The following is a 21865-nucleotide window of genomic DNA, read 5'->3' as shown; positions in this document are numbered from 1 at the left end:
GGCCCGCGGGCCGTCTCTGGACGCGTAGGTGGCACCTCGGGCTGATTCCTCGTAAGGGTCATCGTGGAGGAGCCATCTTGCAGGAAGAAGGGCCTGCTGGATGGCCGCAGGTTGTGCAGGGCTGCGAAGCAGAGGAGCGTGTGCGCACTGCTAGGGCCTGTGCTCTTTGTGCTATTAAAAGAAAGAAGTACGACTCAATAAACGTAGATCAGCTGCCTTTCAAAGTATTTTCTAACAGCCATTGCATTCCCGGTTTCATTTTGGTGGGACTAGCCACCCTGGAATGTTACTTCTGGGCAAAAGGTCTGGCGGCTTTTGCTCGTATTTTCCTACAGAGGTGGCTTTTCTGGACACCCTTTTACCCCTCCCTGACCCCTGACCCCCGCCAACTGAGGACCACTTAAGCAAGGCTACTGCTTCCCCATCTTCTCCCACTGAACACTGCAAGTAGAAAGCACACCTCAAATAAGGATCTTGTGTTGCTCATAAGAGGAGAATTAATCCTAGAAAGGGGGAAAGTGAAAGTGAAATCGCTCAGTCGTGTCCGACTCTTTGCGACCCCATGGACTGTAGCCTAGCAGGCTTCTCTGTCCATGGGATTTTCCAGGCAATAGTACCGGAGTGGATTCCTATTTCCTTCTCCAGGGGATCTTCCCGACCTAGGGATGGAACCCGGGTGTCCCGCATTGGAAACAGACGCTTTACCGTCTGAGCTACCAGAGAACTCTAGAAAGGGAGAGTAGGTGGTGGTACTTATTAGGTTACCTTGAAGGGTTAGGATTGGGAGAGAATAGTGTGTGTGTGTGTGTGTGTGTGTGTGTGTGTGTGTGTTCACTCTTATCTTAACAAAAGCCCCTTGCAAACTTTCTTTGACCAGAGATTGAGAGCCAAATACAGTACTCCTCAACCTGGGGAAAATAGTCCTTGGATTTTTTTTAACAAGCTTCATCTTTCTTTATGAATGACAAAGTGTTAAATAGTAACTTCTTCATGAGTACAATGCCCCATATTTCAAACAAAAGATAACCTCCTACAGTGCTGATTAACATTTTCTGTTAGGAAGTTGTTGTTTGTTCAGCTGCTGTATCATTTCAGACTCTTTGCGACCCCACAGACTGTTGCTCCGTCCATGGGTTTTTCCGAACAGGAATACTGGAATGGGTTGACGTTTCCTTCTCTAGGGGATCTTCCCAACCCAGGGATCTCCCGCGTCTCCTCCATTGGCAGGTGGATTCTTTACCACAGAGCCACCAGGGAAGCGATTATGTTAAGGAGGGGAAAGGTTAAAAACCAGAGAAGGAAGTCGTGTCCTAAAACATGAAATCATTTCAACACATTGTTCAGTTACATGGTGCTTCTTTCTGTGTGATTTAGGGCTTCCCAGGTGGCACACCTGGAGCAGTGGTAAAGGATCCACCTACCAATGCAGGAGACATGGGTTCGATCCTTGGGTCAGGATGATCCCCTGGAGAAGGAAATGGTAACCCATTCCAGTATTCTTGCCTGGAAAATCCCATGGACATAAAGGAGCCTGGTGGCCTACAATCCATGGGGTCGCAAAGTTGGACATGACTGAACACACACACTGTGTAATTTAGCTGCTTCATCATGAGACACTGTCATCCCTTATTTTCTTTATACTACACTATGAAGAAGGAACTAAACATTTAAAGACAGGGAAGAAAATTCTCGTAGATTCTGGGCTCCCTGGGAAAAGTGAAGGAAACAAAGATGGACCCATGACTTATCTCTTTAAAGATATTTTCTTGGATTCTGGGGAAAACTTCTAGCGTTCCCTTTGTTTCACGCAGCCTTTAGATCATTACTGATAAAGCTCCAGTCTCACATGGGACCTCTCACACTTCTCTTCTCAATGAGCAAGTAATGGAGACATCTAAGGTTCTTTGTGGGTGTGTGATCATGAGAGTAGCATCCTGTTTGGAAAGGCAATGATTCACTTCCAGTGTTAGGCTGGGAAACTTTGGCCAGGAGGTGCCCCTTGTGTCAAAGAGTCTTGAACCTGGAATTTGTGCCTCCATCAGCAACAATGTCAGATTCAGTGGGTCAGCTAAGAACAGGCTCTTAGTCTCTCCTCAGTCCCTTTATAATCTTTCACCAGTGGAGGCTTTTGTTCCCCAGGCGTCATAGATATGCCTTAGACTGGTGTTTCCTTGCTTTTTAAAAATGGACCAAAGGAAAAACAAATCACACTCAAAGAAGCACAAGCATTAGAAAGTAATTCACGCCCAATAATATTATCAGAGCAGATCTTAGGCAGGTAATGTAAGGTGTCAGTTTGACAGTACTAGGTGCTGATCCTGTATTGGCCCCTGACATGATAGTAACGCCATTTAGAATTGAAAGTCTCTTAAAGATCGAATCATTTTAATAACTCATGAAGTAAGTTTTCTGTTAAGCTAGAAATGCAGTCAAAACATTATAAACTTTATTTACCAAAGACCTAAAATTACTATTAAGCTTCATCAAAATGTTGCTTGTCTATAACTGGAGATACACTTTTATAGATCTGTTATTGACTGACCTTTGTGGCAACATGATTCACTTCAAACACCTAACAATTTGTTTTACTAAAATCTAAAGTAAGGGTCAAACACAAAGCTAGACTATTTCCTTAAGAATTTATGGATAGACTTGCCTGGTGGTCCAGTGGTTAAGTCTCCAGGCTTCCAGTGCAGGGCACACATGTTTGATCCCTGGTCAGGGAACTAATGGACTTCCCTGGTTGCTCAGACAGTAAAGAATCTGCCTTCGATTCAGGAGACTGGGTTTGATCTGCGTTGGGAAGATCCCCTGGAGAAGAGAATGACTACCTACTCCAGTATTCTTGCCTGGAGAATTTCATGGAGAGAGGAACCTGGTGGGCTACAGTCCATGGGGTTGCAAAGAGTCAGACACGACTGAGCAACTTTCACTTTTTCTCTCTTCAGGGAACTAATTTGCTTGGCACAGCCAAAAATAAGAAAAAGATTTTAAAAGAAAAATAAAGGATTTATGGAAAATATACCTTTTGACCTAGAATAGGGAAAAATCAAAGTAAAAGATGTTTATCACAGTGTTGCTTTGAATAATAAAAGATTGAAAAACAACATATAACAATAGCAGTAGCTGACATTTATTGAATGTTTATTATATGTTGTAAGTGCTTTACATGGATTGCAATCTATTTTAATACTCTTCTACAGCTGAGGAAGTTGAAGTGCAAAGTAAATTTTGGTATATGAGTAGAATGAATACCGTAGAACTGTTACAACTTTGGATGCAGAGTTTTCTTTAGAGACACTGAACATACGATTTTACATTGGATTTTTAAAAAACAGTTTCTGAAACAGTATGAATCCATTTTTTGTAAAATTGTACATGTGTATTTTTTTTATGGCGATGTCTGGAAGGATGTTTACCAAAAGATTTAAGATTGTAAGATCTTGAATGGTTATTATTTCTTTTTGTACTTTTCTGTATGATTTGGGTTTTTAAAGTGCATGCTCATGCTCAGTCACTCTGTGTGTCTGGTTCTCTGTGACCCCATGGACTGTAGCCCACCAGGCTCCTCTGTCCACTGGGATAATCATCCCAGTAAGAACACTGGAGTGGATTGCCATTTGTATGTCCATTTAATAAAAACAAAACATTTTAAGAAAAATTAATCATATATTCCAATTTCTCAGGCCCCATTTTAAAAAATGATTTCCATCAATTTTATGAACTGGTGAAATGAAAGTGTTAAGTAAATACTTAACTGTAAAACTGTAAAAACACTTAACTGTAAATACTACAGTTACTATCTTTTAAAAAAGATGAAATATTGACTGTTTTTCAAATATCTTTTGAATTTAGTGTCTGCTGTTACCTCACTGCCACTTAAAAATTGTTTATATCTTATTTTTTAGTCCCTCCAGTATTTCTAAAACAGTTGTTTCCTCTTTGCTTTTTAATAAGTAAGACTGAAATTTCTTGCTTTCATTAAAGCATGGGGGCAATTTAAATGTTTAAAGTAGAACAGTTCTTAAAATGGCTCTATTTAATTCGGGCTGAGCATCTTCATGTAGCTGAAACTTTCACTTATTTCAGTGTTTTCCAGACATCTTAGGAAATCACCTGAGACATTTCATATAAAGATAAGAACTCTGGTTCCCACATCAGAGCTACTGAATCAGGCTCTTGGGAGGATGGTTCGGGTCTCTATCTCAGATCATTGTAGTTTCCTCCCTCTTCCCCCCACTCTCCTGCTTTTAATCTCTCCTTTTCAAAATAGCCAGCTCTAAGAAGTTACCTGTTTCCAGATTCAGTGTTTAACAATCACCCCAAAATTTGTTTTAAAAAATTGAAAGCCTGCTTTTACATTGGAACTTGTAGATTCTATAAAATGCAACCTTGATCTCCCCGTGAACATCATCTGAAAGCAAAAGCATTAAACAACTGTGGATTGTTCCCTTACCCCTGACAGAAACACGAGCACTTCAAGGAATTATACATCACACAAAGAAGCCACATTTAATGTGACTGAAAGATGTGGAGGTTAGAAAGTTGACTTTCCGGTTTATGGCCCCAAGGTTTGGACTAATCCAAATAGCTCCTGAAGTCTCAGGGGAAAACAGGAAGCACTCTTTTGTTCCTCATCTATCTCCTGTTTTTGCGTTTAGGAAGCCTTTCTTCCCTCTTTCCTCTGAACAGATGAAAGCTTGTTTGCAGGTAAGCAACTGAAATTTGTTTTCTAAAAGAAGTTTATTAGAATAAAATATTTATTATTTTTAGTGTATTTTACGTGGCTTATTCAAGTTAAGACTTATTCTAATTTTTGCTCAGAAGAAATTTTTTTAAGTTAATCAGCCTTTTGACTGTCATCCTCTTTATTATTACTAATATTATATGTTTCTAAAAATCAAAAGATATAATTACACTATTATTAGTAGACAGATGGAGAGATGAAAGTTCAAAGTGTATGATAAACAGATCACAGGAGGGAAAATTTTCACTTTTCATTTTTTAAAAAGCAGTACAGTACTTTTTGTGCTTCCCCAGTGGCTCAATGGTAAAGAATCCGCATGCAACGCAGGAGATGCAGGAGACGTGGATTCGATCCCTAGGTCGAGAAGATCCCCTGGAGAAGGAAAGGCAATCCACTCTAGTATTCTTGCCTGGAGAATGCCATGGACAGAGGAGCCTGGCAGGCTACAGTCCATGGCATTGCAAAGAGTCAGACATGACTGAAGCAACTAAGCACACGCAGTACTTTATAACCCAAACTAATTACCACTAGTGCTTTGTATAAAAATGGATATAAAAGAGCAACAGTTCTATGCTTTGAACCAATTTCATCTTGGATATTGTGGAATATGGAACACAATCTTCACAAAAGAGACCATTTTCACGGCCTTTAATATTTTTTCAAATGTTTTGGCATTGCAATGGAAGTAACTTTATTAATATTTAGAAATTTAAAACTATTTCCCTAATGAACATTTCCTGTAACTACATCTGCTTCAGAGATGCCTTTATGTATGTGCTTCACAAAGTTTTCTTTGTAACTTGAAAACATAAATAGCAGAAAACCCCCAAACTGCAGTTCTTCACAATTTTCTGTTATGCTTTTAACTCTTGATTGAACAAAATACAGTTTAATGGGTGTTGTATTTCATCTAGTTATTAGAATATTCTTGGCTGGATCTTTTATCTTTTCAAAAAGCATGTGGCTGGCCTTTGCAAAAAATGCCTGACCCCAGAAGTGACCAGGATTCATATTCAGTGTTTTCGAAATCACTGCAAAGTTAAAAAATTTTTTCATTTTTATTTCATTTTCACTTTTATTTACTTTTTATTTTTTTCCAGTGATTCTGAATATTAGAACTTTAATTCAAAGAAAAAAGATCACTGAAAAAAAAAATCTGCAGTCACAAGTTTCTTAAAGAAACTGACAGAAGAATCCTGACAAAATGTCTTGTTTCCTGGTGAAATTGATCCTTCCTTTATCTGACGTCAAGTGACTGAACTGTTGTTTTACTCAGAAAGACTCTTGGCTAGGATTTCAAGTTGTCTTTATATTTACTTGGTAAAAGGTGTCTGTGACTTCCCTTTCAGAGAAAGAAGAAAAGCAGAGGAGAGAATCTACGTCTACTGGAGGCTAAAGGACAGAGTACTGAAATGGCCTGGAAAGTGTTCAGAATTAACACCAGCAAGTCATCAAGTCCCAGGTGTGGGGTGCAACTGGGAAGAAACGAAAGAAAAGTCAACGTGCAGTCAGAGCCGCTTCATTTTTCTACAAAGTGACCCTTCTCAAAGTTCCAAGGAAGCTCTTCCTTCACCACAGCCCTGAAATCCCAGCCGTTCTGAACCCTGATGGTCAGCTCCAGCATCTGTCTGGTCACCAAACTTATTGCCGAGTCTTCATTCCAGGGAAATGCGTGCGGTGGTGGTAGCAGCAAATGTGATACTGCTCCTGAGCATGGGGGGGACCTCAAACTCTCTTTGCTCACCCACTGTGTTTTACAGAGACTGCTGGATCCGTCGCTTCCCAGGTTTTCTGATTGACCTGGAGGAGTCTCAGAAGCTGGGGGCCCAGTTCCTGAGGTATTATTCTGAAAACACCGGTCAGAAGTGCAGTCGGAACTGCTGTCTTAGGAAGGATGGTAAGTGTCCATGATAGACCTGAGAAAATGGGGGCAAACTTCTAAAAGGAGGACCTGAGGAAAGAGCCCTTGGTAGAGGGTCCAATGAACAATTGACCCAGACGAGGGAGGATGCCCTGAAGGACCCCCCCTCTGAAAAGAAAAAAAAAGATGCCCTGAAGGAGGGAGTGGGCACAGAGGGAGAGACACTGAGACTGACTTTGCAGGTGAAGTCAGTGACAGCTTGGTTTATAAATCTAGCAATGACCCAGGAGGCTGTGAACCTGCTGGTAACAGAGAACCTCTTCTCTCCACTAAATGAATGAATGCTGAATGAAAAAATTTCCTTGAGAGCTAACTAATAATATTTCTATAGCCCAGAATATAGCATATATAATTCCAAAAGTATTTATAATAATTTCCTTTTCAAAGTTCTTTTGGTGATATTAGTATCATATCACACTTTTGAAATGAGCTTGCTTGGGCTGACCAAATGTGGGAATGTATTGAATAGGATTTAGATTGTGATTCATATTTTGAAAGAAATAGGGAGATTTATATCAACTAGAAAAGGGAAGAAAGGCAAAGAAGAGAAAAGGAAGGAAGGAAGGAAGGACGGGAGAAAGAAGTGGGGGAGGGAGGAAGGAAGAAAGAAATCTACAAAATACCCTGACATAATTTTTTTGGGTATGAGATGTGGAATCAGGGTTAAATATCATTCATATAATATAATCAAGGCCTGTAATTAGAAAAATGCTTCATTGTTGCAGAATTTCAAGTTACATTTGACTTCATTTATTTCATTTTTCTAAGATTTGAAAGCTACTTGGAAAGAACAAAAGTGACACAGCACTTTGAAATAATTCTCTTGTTCTACACTTTCTTCTTGTGGTCTCATGCTGCTGCTGCTAAGTCGATTCAGTCGTGTCCGACTCTGTGCGACCCCGTAGACAGCAGCCCACCAGGCTCCCCCGTCCCTGGGATTCTCCAGGCAAGAACACTGGAGTGGGTTGCCATTTCCTTCTCCAATGCAGGAAAGTGAAAAGTGAAAGTGAAGTCGCTCAGGCATGTCTGACTCTTAGCGACCCCATGGACTGCAGCCTACCAGGCTCCTCCATCCATGGGATTTTCCAGGCAAGAGTACTAGAGTGGGGTGCCATTGCCTTCTCCTCTTGTGGTCTCATACTGACATTAATTGCCTCTTACCCAATTATCCATCTAAGATTTCTAGGATGCAGATTGGAGCTCCTTGGAGAATCTGTCTGTCAAGAGACCACAGTGTAAGAAGCTGTCACAAACTAAGCCCTCAAATTTAATCAGGCACAGAAGACAGCAATTAATTTGTTAAAGGGAAATTTTGAAAAAGGTAGCAAAATACTCAGCTTCCAGATGTTTATAACCCCCAGAATCATTCACTGAGACCAGATGAGGGAGGGATGATAACTTTTCCCCATTTTCCCATGCCATGAATTTACCTTATTCTCCACACCAGGCAAACTATGGACTTTTAGAGATACTAAAAGCATCCATTTGGAATTCCATGATTTTAGAGTCTTGTGGGGTTGTGGCTTTCCTTCTCTAGAAGAAGAAAAGGCACGAACACACATCCCTTTTTACCTGGAAGCCAGAACTTCAAAATGCTACCATCCTGCAGTAGCTAACCTACTCAGAGCTGGGACTCTGAAATACACATGAAGAATGTAAAGGATCTCAAAAAATTAGTCCCTACAGGATCCAGTGCTTTCTTATCAGAAATTCAGATGTCTAAATTAGAATGATGTTCTTTCTTCCTTTTCCTTGAACTTTACAGCACAGTCCTCAGGGAAAATGTCTTGGTAATCTATAATGTATTAGCAATGAATTATTAATTGACTTTTCTCTCATTCTGGAAAAAAAAGAGAGCAGAAACATGGGGTGTCCCGAAAGTAATGGGGGAGAGGTAACCCCCCCAGTTAGCCTTACACAGAAGCAGAGCAGGCTCTGCCAACAGTTCCACAGCAGCTGCAGGTACACTCTGAAGTCTGGTAACAGTACACTATCCCTCTGTAATCTCATTTTATTAAAGAAGCTGATACCTTTGGGTCAATGAATATTTCTCATCACATGGTTCCTACTATACAGCAGCAGGAGGAAAATCTGTGCTGCACTGCAGGGATGACAAGACTGAAGATCTGCACTCAACAAATCTGACTTAAAAGTTATCCAGAAATAATACGGTATCTTTTAAGGAGCAAATCTCCTTAGAAAAGAGGAGCTGGGGAGAGCAATGCCCCCTACAATTCCAAACGCTAGCCACCCTGTCGGTCCACTCCCTTCCTCTGACACTGATTAGCGTTTCACTGGACGTAGCTTAGCAGCATAGGGCTGGTGCACACCTGCAGTCAGGGTCAAGGTCATGTTTACCCACACTGGTGCCTCTATACCACCGGGCCTCTTCCAGCAACAGTCAGTGCTGTTTTTGCTCTTCCCGTCACTCCCCTTTCTGTTATAGCATTTGTCCATTTATTGTCCTGTTTCTTTCTCTGGTGAACTCCTTAGCATTCCAAGAGGGTATTACACCTGGAAATCTCATATTATAAACATCAGATTAGAATATTATGGTATTATAAATCTCCCCTCTGGGGAGAGGTTTTTGTAGTCAATTGAGTTTTCCTGAACATGAAATACTGGGATTGCAAAATAATTCCAGGTAATCCTATGTAGCATGGGAATGTATGAATGATTACTGAAAGACAAGTCAGTATTTTCTTTTGAAGAGGCATTTCCCCATCTTCACAGAAATAGCTGCTCTCAGTTCATAGTTAGATGTCTGAACAGCCCTGCAAGGAACTGTTAATCCAGTGTTTGTGAAAGAAACATAAGCTACTCAGAGCTTATCAAGCTGCAGAAATCAAGCAGACACACTTTGCCTGCTTCCTTTTCAGTGTCCTGTAACCTGGCTGTCTTCTTCCACGATCCTATTCATGACAATGTCAACTGCCTCCACGTTCACTGCCCAACCCTGGAGAGCTGCATACTGGAGCCTGAAACCAGTGCCATTTTATATAACATAACAGATGGTAATGATTTATGTACTTTGTATGTACTTCTAAGAATGTCTAATATTTTAGTAGAGGCAAATAACCTAGAAATTGGCTGGAAGAAGCCATGTATGAATTTCTAAATAATTATTTTCCAGTGAACTCTGGAAAAGTTTGGGGCTTCCAAGGCAGAAAGTAAAAGGAAATTCACATAAATTTGGCATGTTCAGCAAGGATGACTTTGTCCCAGATAACAAATCATATGTGACCAAACAAGAACAATGTATTTCATTTATCCCAAGAGCCTTCAACAAGAGCCAAAATAGGTATTTCTACTATAGTCAGTAAGCATACAACTAAGAAGTTAAGTAATATGCTAAATGTCACTGTTGAGGCTTGCTGACATTATATACAAGGATTCTACAAAGATTGATTCGGGGACAGGAAATACACTTAGTGCCACATATTAATTTCTGGTCCCAAGATAACCAGTATGTTTTACTTTAGAAAAACAAATTATTTAAGTGTCCTTTGCCCATGTATATAATCTCAGGGTACAGATTAGTAAATATCAAAGATCGACTTTTGCCATCACAATACAAAGGAGGTAAATTTCTTTATTGATCTGTACTTGTTGACCACAAGCTGTGTTTATCACTGCAGCTGTATCTCTGCCCTCAAGTTCCTTCTAATCTACCTGAGGAAAGAAGTTTCACAGTTAAAGACATACAATTCAATTAAAAATAGGTGATACTGCCTCGAGTACAAAGGTTCAAAAGGTTGGGGGCGGGGTAGCTAAAGAAAGCTCGATTATTCAGGGGAGGCTTCCTGGAAGAGGGCAGATAGAGGTAAGGAGTCTGTGTCACTCCCTAGGAAAGAGAGAACACTGATGTCGCTACAGTATGGGCACATTTGGGGCTGCAATGGAAATATGGGTAGGATAGGGTAGGCCAGGTAACAAAAGAACAGAGTGGAGTGTTGGTTTGACTGTCAGAAATATGGAAACAACAAAGGTGTTTAATGAGAAAACGCTATCATTAGAGTGATGTGTCTGGTTATCTTAGTCCAGGAAAATTATAAGCAGGATGCCGGCTAGAACAAGGTAATTTTACTTGCAACGAGGGATAGTTACCAGCATATTGGGAAGGGATTGGATAGCACTTAGTTTTTGGGTAGAGAAGAAAAGTCTTAACCCTGCGGTCCAGTGTTTGACTCTGTGCTTCTGCTGCAGGGACACAGGTTTGATCCCTGCTCTGGGAAGATCGATCCCTGCAGGCAAAAAAAAAAAGAGAGAGAGAACAGAGGAGTCAAAAATTCCTTAGCAGTGCAGTCTATCATGGGTGATGGAAGAATGATAATGCCTCTGAACAAGACAAGGAGCTAGATAAGATGATGGTTCTGAAAATGTCAGTGGTGATGTGAGGTGTTTATGTGGGAACATCCAGTAGTGCACAGGAGAAATGAGATCAGAGCTCAAGAAAGGGGAAAAAATTTGGCACATGGATTTCAGGGTCATCGATGTAGTAGGGACGATGAGGATAGTATTTTTGGCAGTGCCGGTGGGGTGGGGAGCTGGGGGGCTGTGGTCAGGGCAGAGGTTATATGGAATGCAGAGAAATACCTTAGAAAACCAAGGACTAAAGACTGTAGAAATCACGAAACCCAGTTAGGACCAAGGAGAGAACCAACAGAGGAAGAAAAATAAGGGACGCAGGCAGCCTGAGATAAAGTGCCAAAGCAATCTGTGGTGCAGGGAGTCAGTTCAGTTCAGTTCAGTTGCTCAGTCATGTCCAACTCTTTGTGACCCCATGGCCTGCAGCACGCCAGGCCTCCCTGTCCATCACCAACTTCTGGAGTTATGGCCATTGAGTCAGTGGTGCCATCCAACCATCTCTTCCTCTGTCGTCTCCTTCTCCTCCCACCTTCAGTGTTTCCCAGCCATCAGGGTCTTTTCAAACGAGTCAATTCTTCGCATCAGGTGGCCAAAGTATTGGAGTTTCAGCTTCAGCATCAGTCCTTCCAATAAATATTCAGGACTGATTTCCCTTAGGATGGACTGGTTTGATCTCCTTGCAGCCCAAGGGACTCTCAAGAGTCTTCTCCAACACCACAGTTCAAAAGCATTCATTCTTGAGTGCTCAGCTTTCTTTATAGTCCAACTCTCACATCCATACATGACTACCAGAAAAACCATCGCTTTGACTAGATAGACCTTTGTTGGCAAAGTAATGTCTCTGCTTTTTAATACACTTGTCTAGGTTGGTCTTACCTTTCCTCTCAGTGCAGGGAGTCAGGGAAGAAGAATTCAAGGACAGTTGGCCATCAGTGTCAAGGACAAGAGAAAAGTCAAAGCAGTGACACCCAGCAATCAGGAAAAAGGGAAGGCACTGACCACTCTAGAAGCAGAATTTTGGCATAATAGAGGATGGAAACAACATGACAGAAAGCACAAAACAAAGTCAGAAAGGAAATGAAGGAAGTGGATGTTGGTGTGGTGAGAGAGAGGGAACAAGAGAGACTGAAAGGGAAACAGTTTCTGAAGCCAGCCGGAAAGGAGTTTATAAGAGGAGAGAGAACAAACACTGAAGAGGACCGGAGGCACTGAGCAGGGATGCGATGTAGGGCTCTGCTAATAATTTTGAATAGCTACACATCTCAGGCCTCATTTTGTTTAACTCTAAAATGTTACTCATATCAAATGGTTACTATTTCTGAAGTTCTTGCCCTCACACTGCTATTGTTGCCTAAAAGCCCTGGCAGATACAAAGTTTTCTCTATGATGTAGCCAAGTTTGTTTGCAACAGAAGATGTCTTAGAAAGTTAAGAATTCAAATGTGGTCAGTATGTCTAAAAGCCTTTGAGAAATGTGCACTAGGGGAACTTGCAATTAGCTTAGTTCATAACTCAGAGAGGCAAAATCTAGGACTTCAGTAAACTGTACTTTAGGGCCCTCTCTGCTAAACTAAAAATAAATGATGCCTTACTTATTTTTCAGGTATAGATCCTGATTTGCTGGTTTTTGAACAATCACTGCCCACATATCTAAATACCCGTTCTTCATCTGATACATGGGAGAGACTAAGGATTCTAAAAGCTATGTATTTAGATAAACAACAAACCACCATGATAAACCAAATGCTACCATCAATAGAGGCTCCGTCACCAACCACACATCAAGAGTTGGCAACCACAAATAATACTAGGTATTCCAAGGAATTGACCACAGACTCTTGGGCAAGATTCATTGCCCTGAATGACTCCATTACCACAAAGATAAATACGGTGTCAGCCAGTACTGACTTCATCAACAATCCAGATAACAAGACTGTTTCTCCTTTCTTTGTGCCCAGAGACACAAAACTTTCTCATATGCCTAGTCCCTCCCAACTCAACAGCAGTAAACAATTACTAAACAAAACCAAAGGATCCAACAGCAGAAACCACACATCTAAGAATGAAGACTCAACACCTGGTGGGGCACCTGTGACTGGTGTAAAGACGTGGCTGGTTCCTGTAGCCCTCTGCACCGCTGTCATCTTTCTTTGCTCTTGTGTAGTCATCCTGGCATCTGGTTGCTGTCGAAAGCAGTACGGCCAGTATAAACCAGGGCAGAGAAAGTCAGGACCCAGGCAAATTAAAAAATGTGCCAATCAGAAGGAGTTCTCTTACCGATGAAAGGTGAGAGCATTTTGAGTATCATTTTTAGTTTTCTTAAGCAATGTGGTTAAAAAAAAAGGAAAAAAATAAAATAAAGCACAGATGCCCATTCATACCAATCTCTAAAGGCCAATGTTTGATAAACATAACTGCTTTTTGTGATTATATCCATTTCTTGAATAGTGTACCCTTTGCCAAGCTTCAAAATTCTGACCCCTGCAGTTATTCAGCACAACATAAGAGAGACAGTTCTAAGTGCAGTATGTGTATCGACTTGTTGAATATTTAGAACTCTGTGGGTTTTCATTAACCATCATACTGATATTTTACAGATGAGGAAACAGGAGAAAAAAGGCTAAGTATATTGCTGAAAGTCACACAGCTAGTACGTAGCAAAGCCATATTTCATAGGCAATATGGTTCAAAGGTCCACGCTTGAAATCCATGTTGGACTACAAGTCTCCACTTTCCCAGTGAGTATGGAAAAAAGATACAGGAGAAAAACACCATAATATTTTTCTCCCATTAAGGTCATATTACCATCACATATGTTAATGAAATCTTTTAGTGGTTTGAGCAAAAAAGCTTCTTGATCTTTTATATAGTTTTCGATGTTCAATTTATTAATCTTTCTCAATCCTAATCCATTCTCTTCATTTTCTAAAACATGTCTCTCAATGATTATAGGAGATTTCTGAGTTTTCTGTTGAATAAATGTTGGGAGTTTTAGTTTATGTTCCTCAGTTGTATACATTGTTTTCCCAGGGCAAATATTAGCTCTAGGTATTTCAAGCTCTGTCCACTCCTTACACGAGACTCACCCCCTAGATCTTAAACTCCAACTCTTTAAGTGTAGAAATCTGAATTACCATCTCTAATGCTCTTAAACTTTAGACCCTTAGTCTCATCCTTGAAAATATTTTTTAATGGGAGCACAGACATTAAACAGCTATTTGTAGTAAGTATGTGTGTGCGTGTTCAGTCGCTCAGTTGTGTCCACTCTTTGCAACCCCACAGACTATAGCCTGCCACTTTCCTCTGTCCGTGGCATTTTCCAGGCAAGAAAATGGGTTGGAGTGGGTTGCCATTTCCTCCCCATATGTTTCTTAATACACTAGTGAAAACAAAATACAAAAAACAAAAAACATGCAATTTAGAGGGAATATCAAGATTTACTCTAAAAAGCTATTTAAGTTATCTGGGAAGCTATGATTTGTGTATACATTCTTTTAAAGGGTTACTTTTCTTTCAAATATATACAAATTGTCTGAAGGTTTCCCAACAAACTAGGGTTACTAAAAAAATTTTTTGTCTTCCTTGAGATTCCTTCAGAATTTTATTTGTTCCCTAAAATTGCAGTTTTTATAAAAATGATCACAATTTGGGGAAAACATACTTGCTTTGTAAGAAAACAAATTCTTACCCCTCTTCTTCAGTCTCTATCTTTGACCAGATAAACAGAGTAAACTTAAATTGTAAAGGTGACCCAAAAGTTTGGCCGAGAAGCAAAAACAAACTGACCTGAAATCATGTCCTTACTGGAAATCAGAGAGACTGAAGAGAACTTCTGAATAGAATTTAAAACTTTCAAGAAACAAAGATTTCAGGGCTTAGTCAACAACAAAGGCTAAGGTTGTTAACACACATTTAAGAAATAACCATGATTATCAAAATCTTTCTGACACTGAAACTGGCCAAAACCTTTTGGGGAAAAGTCCATATTAAGTCCAATATTATGTGATATATTTAGCAATTTGGAAAGAAAATATGCAAAGAAAAAACTAAAGCTCCCTACAATTAAGAAAACAGGTTTGTTCCATTTCTTAGTTGCCTATGTGCATAAGCAACTTCTGAGCCATGGAATTTACGTTTGAAGTCAGAAGTGATCACGTATCAATATAGCAAAAAGTGTCCCTCAGAAACCTCATTAAAAGGATATTCATTATGTTCACTGTGATATTAGATCAATAGCTTAAAGAGCAAGAATCTAAATAATGACAAGTAGTGCTGTTTAATTATTGCTAACAAAACAATGACAGCAGTTTTGTAGTGTTAATCTTACAGCCCTAAGATACTGCCATTAGGTGTCAATGCCATGGCCTAAGACTCTTCAAGTCAGTTGCTCAGTTAGTCAAACTGCAAAGGTTAAGGGCACAGTCTTCTACAAGATCTCCCTTACTTGTGACACCAACTCTAAGTCTGGGGGATGGCAAGTCCCAAAACCACTCTCAGGGTCCGTACTTCACTAGAGGAATTGACAGAACTCAATGAAAGCTGTTATACTTACGGTTTATTATGAAAGTGCAAAAGTGTTAGGTGCTCAATCATGTCTCTTTGCAACCCCATGGACTGTAACCTGCCAGCTTCCTCTGTGCATGGGATTCTCCAGGCAAGAATGCTGGAATGGGTTGCCATTTCCTTCTCCAGAGGATCTTTCCAACCCAGGGATCAAACCCAGGTCCCCCGCATTACAGGCAGATTCTTTGCCATCTGAGCCACCAGGGAAGCCACAGTTTATTATAGGGAAAGGATACGGATTAAAATCAGCCAAGGTAAGAAGTACCTAGGATGAATTTCAGGGGGGTTTCACACTCACAACTTTGTAAGACACTGTCTTCTCCCTGTGGAAGCAGGATGCATGGTTCTCCCAGCACCAGTGTGTGACAATATGTCCAGAGTATGCTTCATATGTGGACATACGTGGACCATATGTGGACAATATGTCCAGTGAAGCTTACCGGAGCCTCAGTGTTCTACATTTGTGTCGAAGCTCTGTTACACAGATATGCCTGACTGATCAATTACCTGAGCAGTTGATCTCAGTTGGTAGGTGGACTGATTTACTGATAGACTCAAAGCGCCCCACCAACCCTAAAACACATGGTTGGTTTTTCCAGCATGCTTAAGACTATCAGGTGTAGCTAGCCCCACCCTAAAATCCATTGTGACCAATTCCTGCCCTAAACAAAGACACTTTCATGAGGTATAACAGATTACCTCCCAGAAGGTGACAGCAGAGGCTAGACTCTCTTTGGGCAAAGTCAAATTCTTTATTACACATCATTACTCTGCTTTGATCTGCACTGTACTATTACTCCAGGACTGAGGACCCTAATCACCACCTCTTCATATGTTTCCAAATAACCACCTCTCCTCAGCTTCTACCGTTCTCATGTTTCCTTCTCCAATCCTGTTTCAGCACCTGAGTTTTCCTTAACTCCTTGAGTCTCTAAGAAATGTAACATTTCAATACATTTACATATGCTTTAAATCAGATGGAGAAGTTCAGTTGTATCTACTTTTTTATTCACTATCTCCATCCAATGGAGGATGGAACTGGAAGCTCTACTGTTATCCTTCATAACCTATGGACTCTTGGTCTTGCTAATACCAAATCATACCTTCAATTTATCTACATCTTTTGAGAAACTGTTCTGAAATTCCTTTTAGCATGTTATATTCTCAAATTCTGTTAAGCAATTTAAATTTTAGGCAAATAACAGCCTCCGTAATTCCTTTATTTCAATTTTAAATTACTCATTGACAACTTTAAAAGTGGTAAGAAATGACTCACAGATATATTTAAAAGTATTCAATTGACAGCTAAATGGAATGAAATGTTTCTTAGGGCAGTGATCAATGTCATTTATTCCAATTAAAGGTCTTTATATCTTATCTCTTTCCTGAGCTGTGGAAGTTCTAGCTGGGGCTTCCAGAGAGGTGAGTATCGGTCAACCTCCACTTCCACTTTTCTGCAAGTTTGGGCTTGGAGAAATGAGCCAAAGAAAATGGAAACAGGATGCTAAACAGAACTGAATCAACATAAAGTGATCCCAGAACAGAGAGATGGAACAAACTTCTTAGGTTAGAAAATACTGCCAAGAACCTGTTTCTAATCAGAATCAGCATCTGCAAAAACCTCACTCGGCAGGTAGCAGTTATGTAGACAAAACACTAAACTGCAGTCAGGGGACTGGGTTCTGAGCTGAACTTCCTAAATACCCAAAATCATTATTCAAAAGCAACCAGTAAGTACTGATTTGTAGAGAAAGAAATAGAGCAGGTGACAAAAGAACAATATATTGTGTGTGTGTGTGTGTATATATATATACATATACACACTAAAGGGTTATGGTAGAAATAAAATTCAAACACTTTAGGACCAGAAGAAATCAGAATCAAATTAGTCTGACTGCCCTAGTATATAAGAAAACCTTTGAATAATCATTGCCCTTGTATCTTAGAATGAAAGGAATAATTTTAACTCTAATGTAGTAAAACAATGGCTTTAAAAAAAAAACATTTTCAATTTTATATCAAATTAATGATTACATATGTATCATAAAATTAGTAAATCAAGGAAATTTTTCTGTATAATTCATGTCAAATGTAATAGTCTCTTCACTGATTCTTTGTACTGAGAAATGGTATTCTCATTGTCCCCCTCATTCTTAAGACTAACAACAGAATTTTTGTAATCTTCAACTTCTTTAGTACTAAGGAGCTCTTCTTTACTTAATTCTGTATTTTTCTCAGCAGCTTTAATTTGGAAAAGGGTTTCCAGAATGTTTTTTTCTGAGGCGCTATCTTTCCATACATACTCTTCCATATCTGCTTCAGTCTTCTTTTTCTCCCACTCTTCAGTTTTCTGAAAAGACAAAAAAAAACAATCTCTGATTTTGAGAATTATTTGGTCAACACTGCATGTTCACCCTGGTTCACCTCCCTTATCCAGCACAGCTACCTACCTGCAGCAACAGCTGTGGGCTGCACACTCGTATTACATGAATACCTCGTTACCACTCACTAATTCTATCCACAGAATTTATACTTTATCTGTCCTACAAATGGCACTTACAAAGCAAGACTATTTCCCAAAAGACCCAGAAAACTCGCTCCTTGCAGCTTTCTAGACACTAAACTCTAACACAGCAAACATTTCTGAGGTTAAAGCTATGAGAGCTGAAAGAAGACTGTATTTATCTTTGTAAATGCCTGTGGGGATGACAAGGGGAAGACCAATTATTATAATAAAAATTAAAATATAAAGTTTGTGTGATTTTTAGTGACTTTTAGTGATTTTTAATGACTATATATTCTGGAATTTTGTTTTGTTATTATCGTTACTTTCTGTTCCTAAAATGGAAATAATTTTCAATCCCACTTATTTTTTCTTACAGAAAGTATTACCATGTTATTTTAGGGAAGACTGGTAGATTTTAGATTAATATAATTCAGATTTATGATTTAAATGAAGATGTAACATTCTGTGAAAAAAAAATCAAGCAACACAGCTCATATGTAATACACTCTCGTTTAGAGAAGTGCTAAATACCAGCCACATTCTTTCCAAATTAACACATAACAGTATTGTGAGCCATAGGCTATTATGGAATGAGCCATTAGTCTTACAACATTTGAAGGTGGTACACCCCCCAAATTATAAAGTTTTTCAAGTATTAAAAGCGAAGGCAGGTTTGTAAGGCTGTCAGAAATCACATTCTAACTTTGAAAACTCCTCTTGAACTAGACCACAGCTTGAGCAGACAAGAGCTCCAAGGCGCCTCGGAACCAAATGAGTTAGCAAGGAGGCAGTTTCCAGCCATGCCACTTTCCCATCCCCACTCCCGCCCCAAGAGCTCTTGAGAAGAGAAAAGCAGGAGCAATCTGTCGTCCCTCAAAGGATGCACAGGAGCCCCGCCAAAGGCAAACAAGCCACCGGGGATGCCACTGACTCAACAAACCCCACTTGGATCACTAAAGCCCCGGGAAGAAGCTCCCCCACCACAGAGACCCACAAGAAGAAACCCTCCTTTAATCCTTCAAACTGTGGACTCTCTTCTTCAAGAGAAACAAACAGACATAGAGAGTTTCGCAGCTCCCAAATTCCTCAGCCAAAGCGGGGTCTCTGTGCTCGCAGCTCCCCTGTGTCTGCCCCACCTCCGTACGCTGAGTTTATGGCTGAGGACAATGTTCCCACTTAAGTTCTAGAAACATCTTATCCAGCTGAGAATCAACTCTTGCCCCCTTTTCCCTGGTAAGGGAGGTTTTAGGCTTGGCAGAGGGGCAGGGAGAATATGAAATAACTTCTTGTGCCCTGTCCCCACAACCTTGTTGCAAATAACTTCTAACAGCCAAACTCTAAGTCTGTACATTAAAAAAAAATAATAATAACTGACAAAATGATGCTACCTGCCAAGCTTTCACTGTAATATATGAGGCAGGAATAAATGTCAGCCCCTTAACAAAGTAAATCCCCTAAATTAAATACATTACTGGGCCTATCTACTCTTGCCAATGCTTTAAATGTTCAAGACAGTGTCAGAGTTTCTGCATAATTCTCCAAGTGAAATAAACTGGGCTCAATGAACATATTTTATAAAGCATTAAGTAAAACAGTCACTCCATCTCATTCTGAACTGTTAGAAAGTAAGCAATTAAGAAACTGTTTAAAAAATTGTTTCACCTAGGTTTATCTGGATTTTCTTAATTGACTTGAAATAGGTGCTTAAACAGAGGAGCTAACCACATTAAATCCACTAACAATTTCCAACATTTTCAATCTTCCCCTTATATTTGGAGTATACAATTCTACATTGGTCTCTAAGATGTGTTTACAGTTGTGCCGTGATACTAATTCCTAGGCACTCGAGGTGCCCAGTGAGCCTGGAGGAGCAGGGACGCCAAGCACCCCCTCCTTCATTTATCTCAGGAGAGAATTTTCTATGTGTGCAGTGACATGAAAAACACTGCAACTCCCAGGTGGCTCTAGTGACAAAGAACCAGCCTGTCAATGCAGGAGACATAAGAGACCTGGGTTCGATCTCTGGGATAGGAAGATCCCCTGAAGAAGGAAATGGCAACCTGCTCCAGTATTCTTGCGTGGAGAATCTCACGGACAGAGGAGCCTGGCAGGCTACAGTCCACAGGCTTGCAGAGAGTCCGGCACAACTGAAGCAACTCAGCACGCACACATGTACACTTACTACTGTTCTAAATGGTCACTGTCAGCTGCAAGCTTAACAATACTCTTGTTTTTCCATTTATTCTAGCTTTAGGATCCAAACTCTGCCCAGCTCAATATAACTTCCAAGATAATAATAGTAACAATCTCCTAAATTTGAATACTTACTATGTACCTGGTACTTCAATACTTACATGTGTATAGTAATTAATAGAATTTGTATTAAGACCTACTGGATTAGATTTTAACATCTCTACAGATAAGAAACTAAATATTACAGAAGTTAAACATAGGGTCACAGTCACCTGGGAACGGTTCAGAGTGGCACATATACCATAAATTATGTAACCTCTCCAAAGGTGACCGCAGCAACCCCTAATCAAACATACTACTTTTCTAGCAACAGGCATGAATATTCACACTAAATGCGATAAACAAAGGCTATAAATAGTTTCTCATCCATTTAGAAGTCACGAAAAGACTAGTGATTTCCAAAGCTTCTGGAAAAACCCTACCTGCCATGGTACAACTAAGCTTGTGAGCCACAATTACTGAGCTCACACTCTAAAGGTGTGCTCTGGCAACAAGAGAAGCCACGACAATGAGAAGCCCGTACACTGCAACTAGAGAATGCCCACACACAGCAATGAAGATCCAGCACAGCCAAACATAACTAAGTTTAAAAAAAAAAGTAATCTTAATGGAACCCCTGCCTGGAATCCCTTGAATTCTGGCTCCTGGCTGGGTTTGGCTAATGGGAGGAATGAGCAGGAGACCTAGAGAATGACAGAGTGAGGTCACTGCTGTCTTCCCAACTCTCTCCCTTACAGAGACCACGCCCCACAGCCCGTCAGGTGGCCCGCCCCGCCACAGCTCGCAGCACTTCCCTCTTCCCCCTTCATATACGGGGTGTGATGGCACCCTACTCTCACCACCCTTGAGAACGGCACCCTTACTTGTTTCTGTTATTGAACCTTTGTAAAATGTCTCCTTAATAAAATATCCGAAAATGAAGAAAAACAAAAAAGCAATTGCAAAATAATCTTCTAGTCTTTGTAAACGATAAAAAAGCAATAATATTTTACATAATGCTTGTCACTTCAGAATATTTTTCACTTAAAGAGATATAGATATAAAATCTTTGAGGGGAAAGAAAACTCCAAATTTTTTTTTTTAATTTACATTATGATTTCCACTTTCAAATAGGATGTAACAGGTCACAGCCTGCCTCTGCTTTGGCTTCAACTGGAAAAAAAGCCAGGCAGTAAAAATATCAGAGTTTCAGAATCAGCAAGGACTAGATGAATGTGAATTCCAGGCTGCAAGGATATGGGAAGCCCTTCTGAAAACCCCTACCCATTTTCTTCCCTGAGACCATTTTCCAATTCTGTATGAGACTGGCACCTGGCCCACATGGAAGGACTCTACTTGGGAAAAGAGAAAAGAGATGAGGTTTTGAGCTGTCATCCAGGGTTTGTGTGATAGACTGGAATTGAAGAGTCCCAAACATGACTGGTTTTAGTTCTGGGACTACTTCTGGAAAACTGGGGAGGCTGAATCAAGCTTCTAAAAAGCAAATCTCTTGTATGCCGTAGTGGTTA

General features: G+C 40.1%; 2 protein-coding genes across 2 annotated transcripts in view; one reads left to right on the top strand and one right to left on the bottom strand.

Annotated features, from left to right (window-relative positions):
- The first annotated feature begins 5594 nt into the window (after positions 1-5594).
- MANSC4 (MANSC domain containing 4) lies at positions 5595-13318 on the top strand. The gene is made up of 3 exons (XM_005902466.3): positions 5595-6644; positions 9548-9682; positions 12639-13318. The coding sequence occupies exons 1-3, from the start codon at positions 6416-6418 to the stop codon at positions 13316-13318; spliced, it is 1044 nt and encodes a 347-aa protein (XP_005902528.1). The 5' UTR covers positions 5595-6415.
- Positions 13319-16799: 3481 nt separating this feature from the next.
- The window catches only part of MRPS35 (mitochondrial ribosomal protein S35), a 44387-nt gene continuing 39321 nt past the window's right edge, over positions 16800-21865 (bottom strand). The window contains exon 8 of the mRNA XM_005902459.3: positions 16800-17948. Within this exon, the coding sequence (XP_005902521.1) occupies positions 17679-17948 (270 nt within the window). The 3' untranslated portion in view covers positions 16800-17678. The remainder of the gene's footprint in view (positions 17949-21865) is intronic.

The sequence above is a fragment of the Bos mutus genome, chromosome 5 (assembly GCF_027580195.1).
Source record: "Bos mutus isolate GX-2022 chromosome 5, NWIPB_WYAK_1.1, whole genome shotgun sequence".
NCBI classification, from domain to species: domain Eukaryota; kingdom Metazoa; phylum Chordata; class Mammalia; order Artiodactyla; family Bovidae; genus Bos; species Bos mutus.
This window is presented reverse-complemented; position numbering and strand designations above follow the sequence as displayed.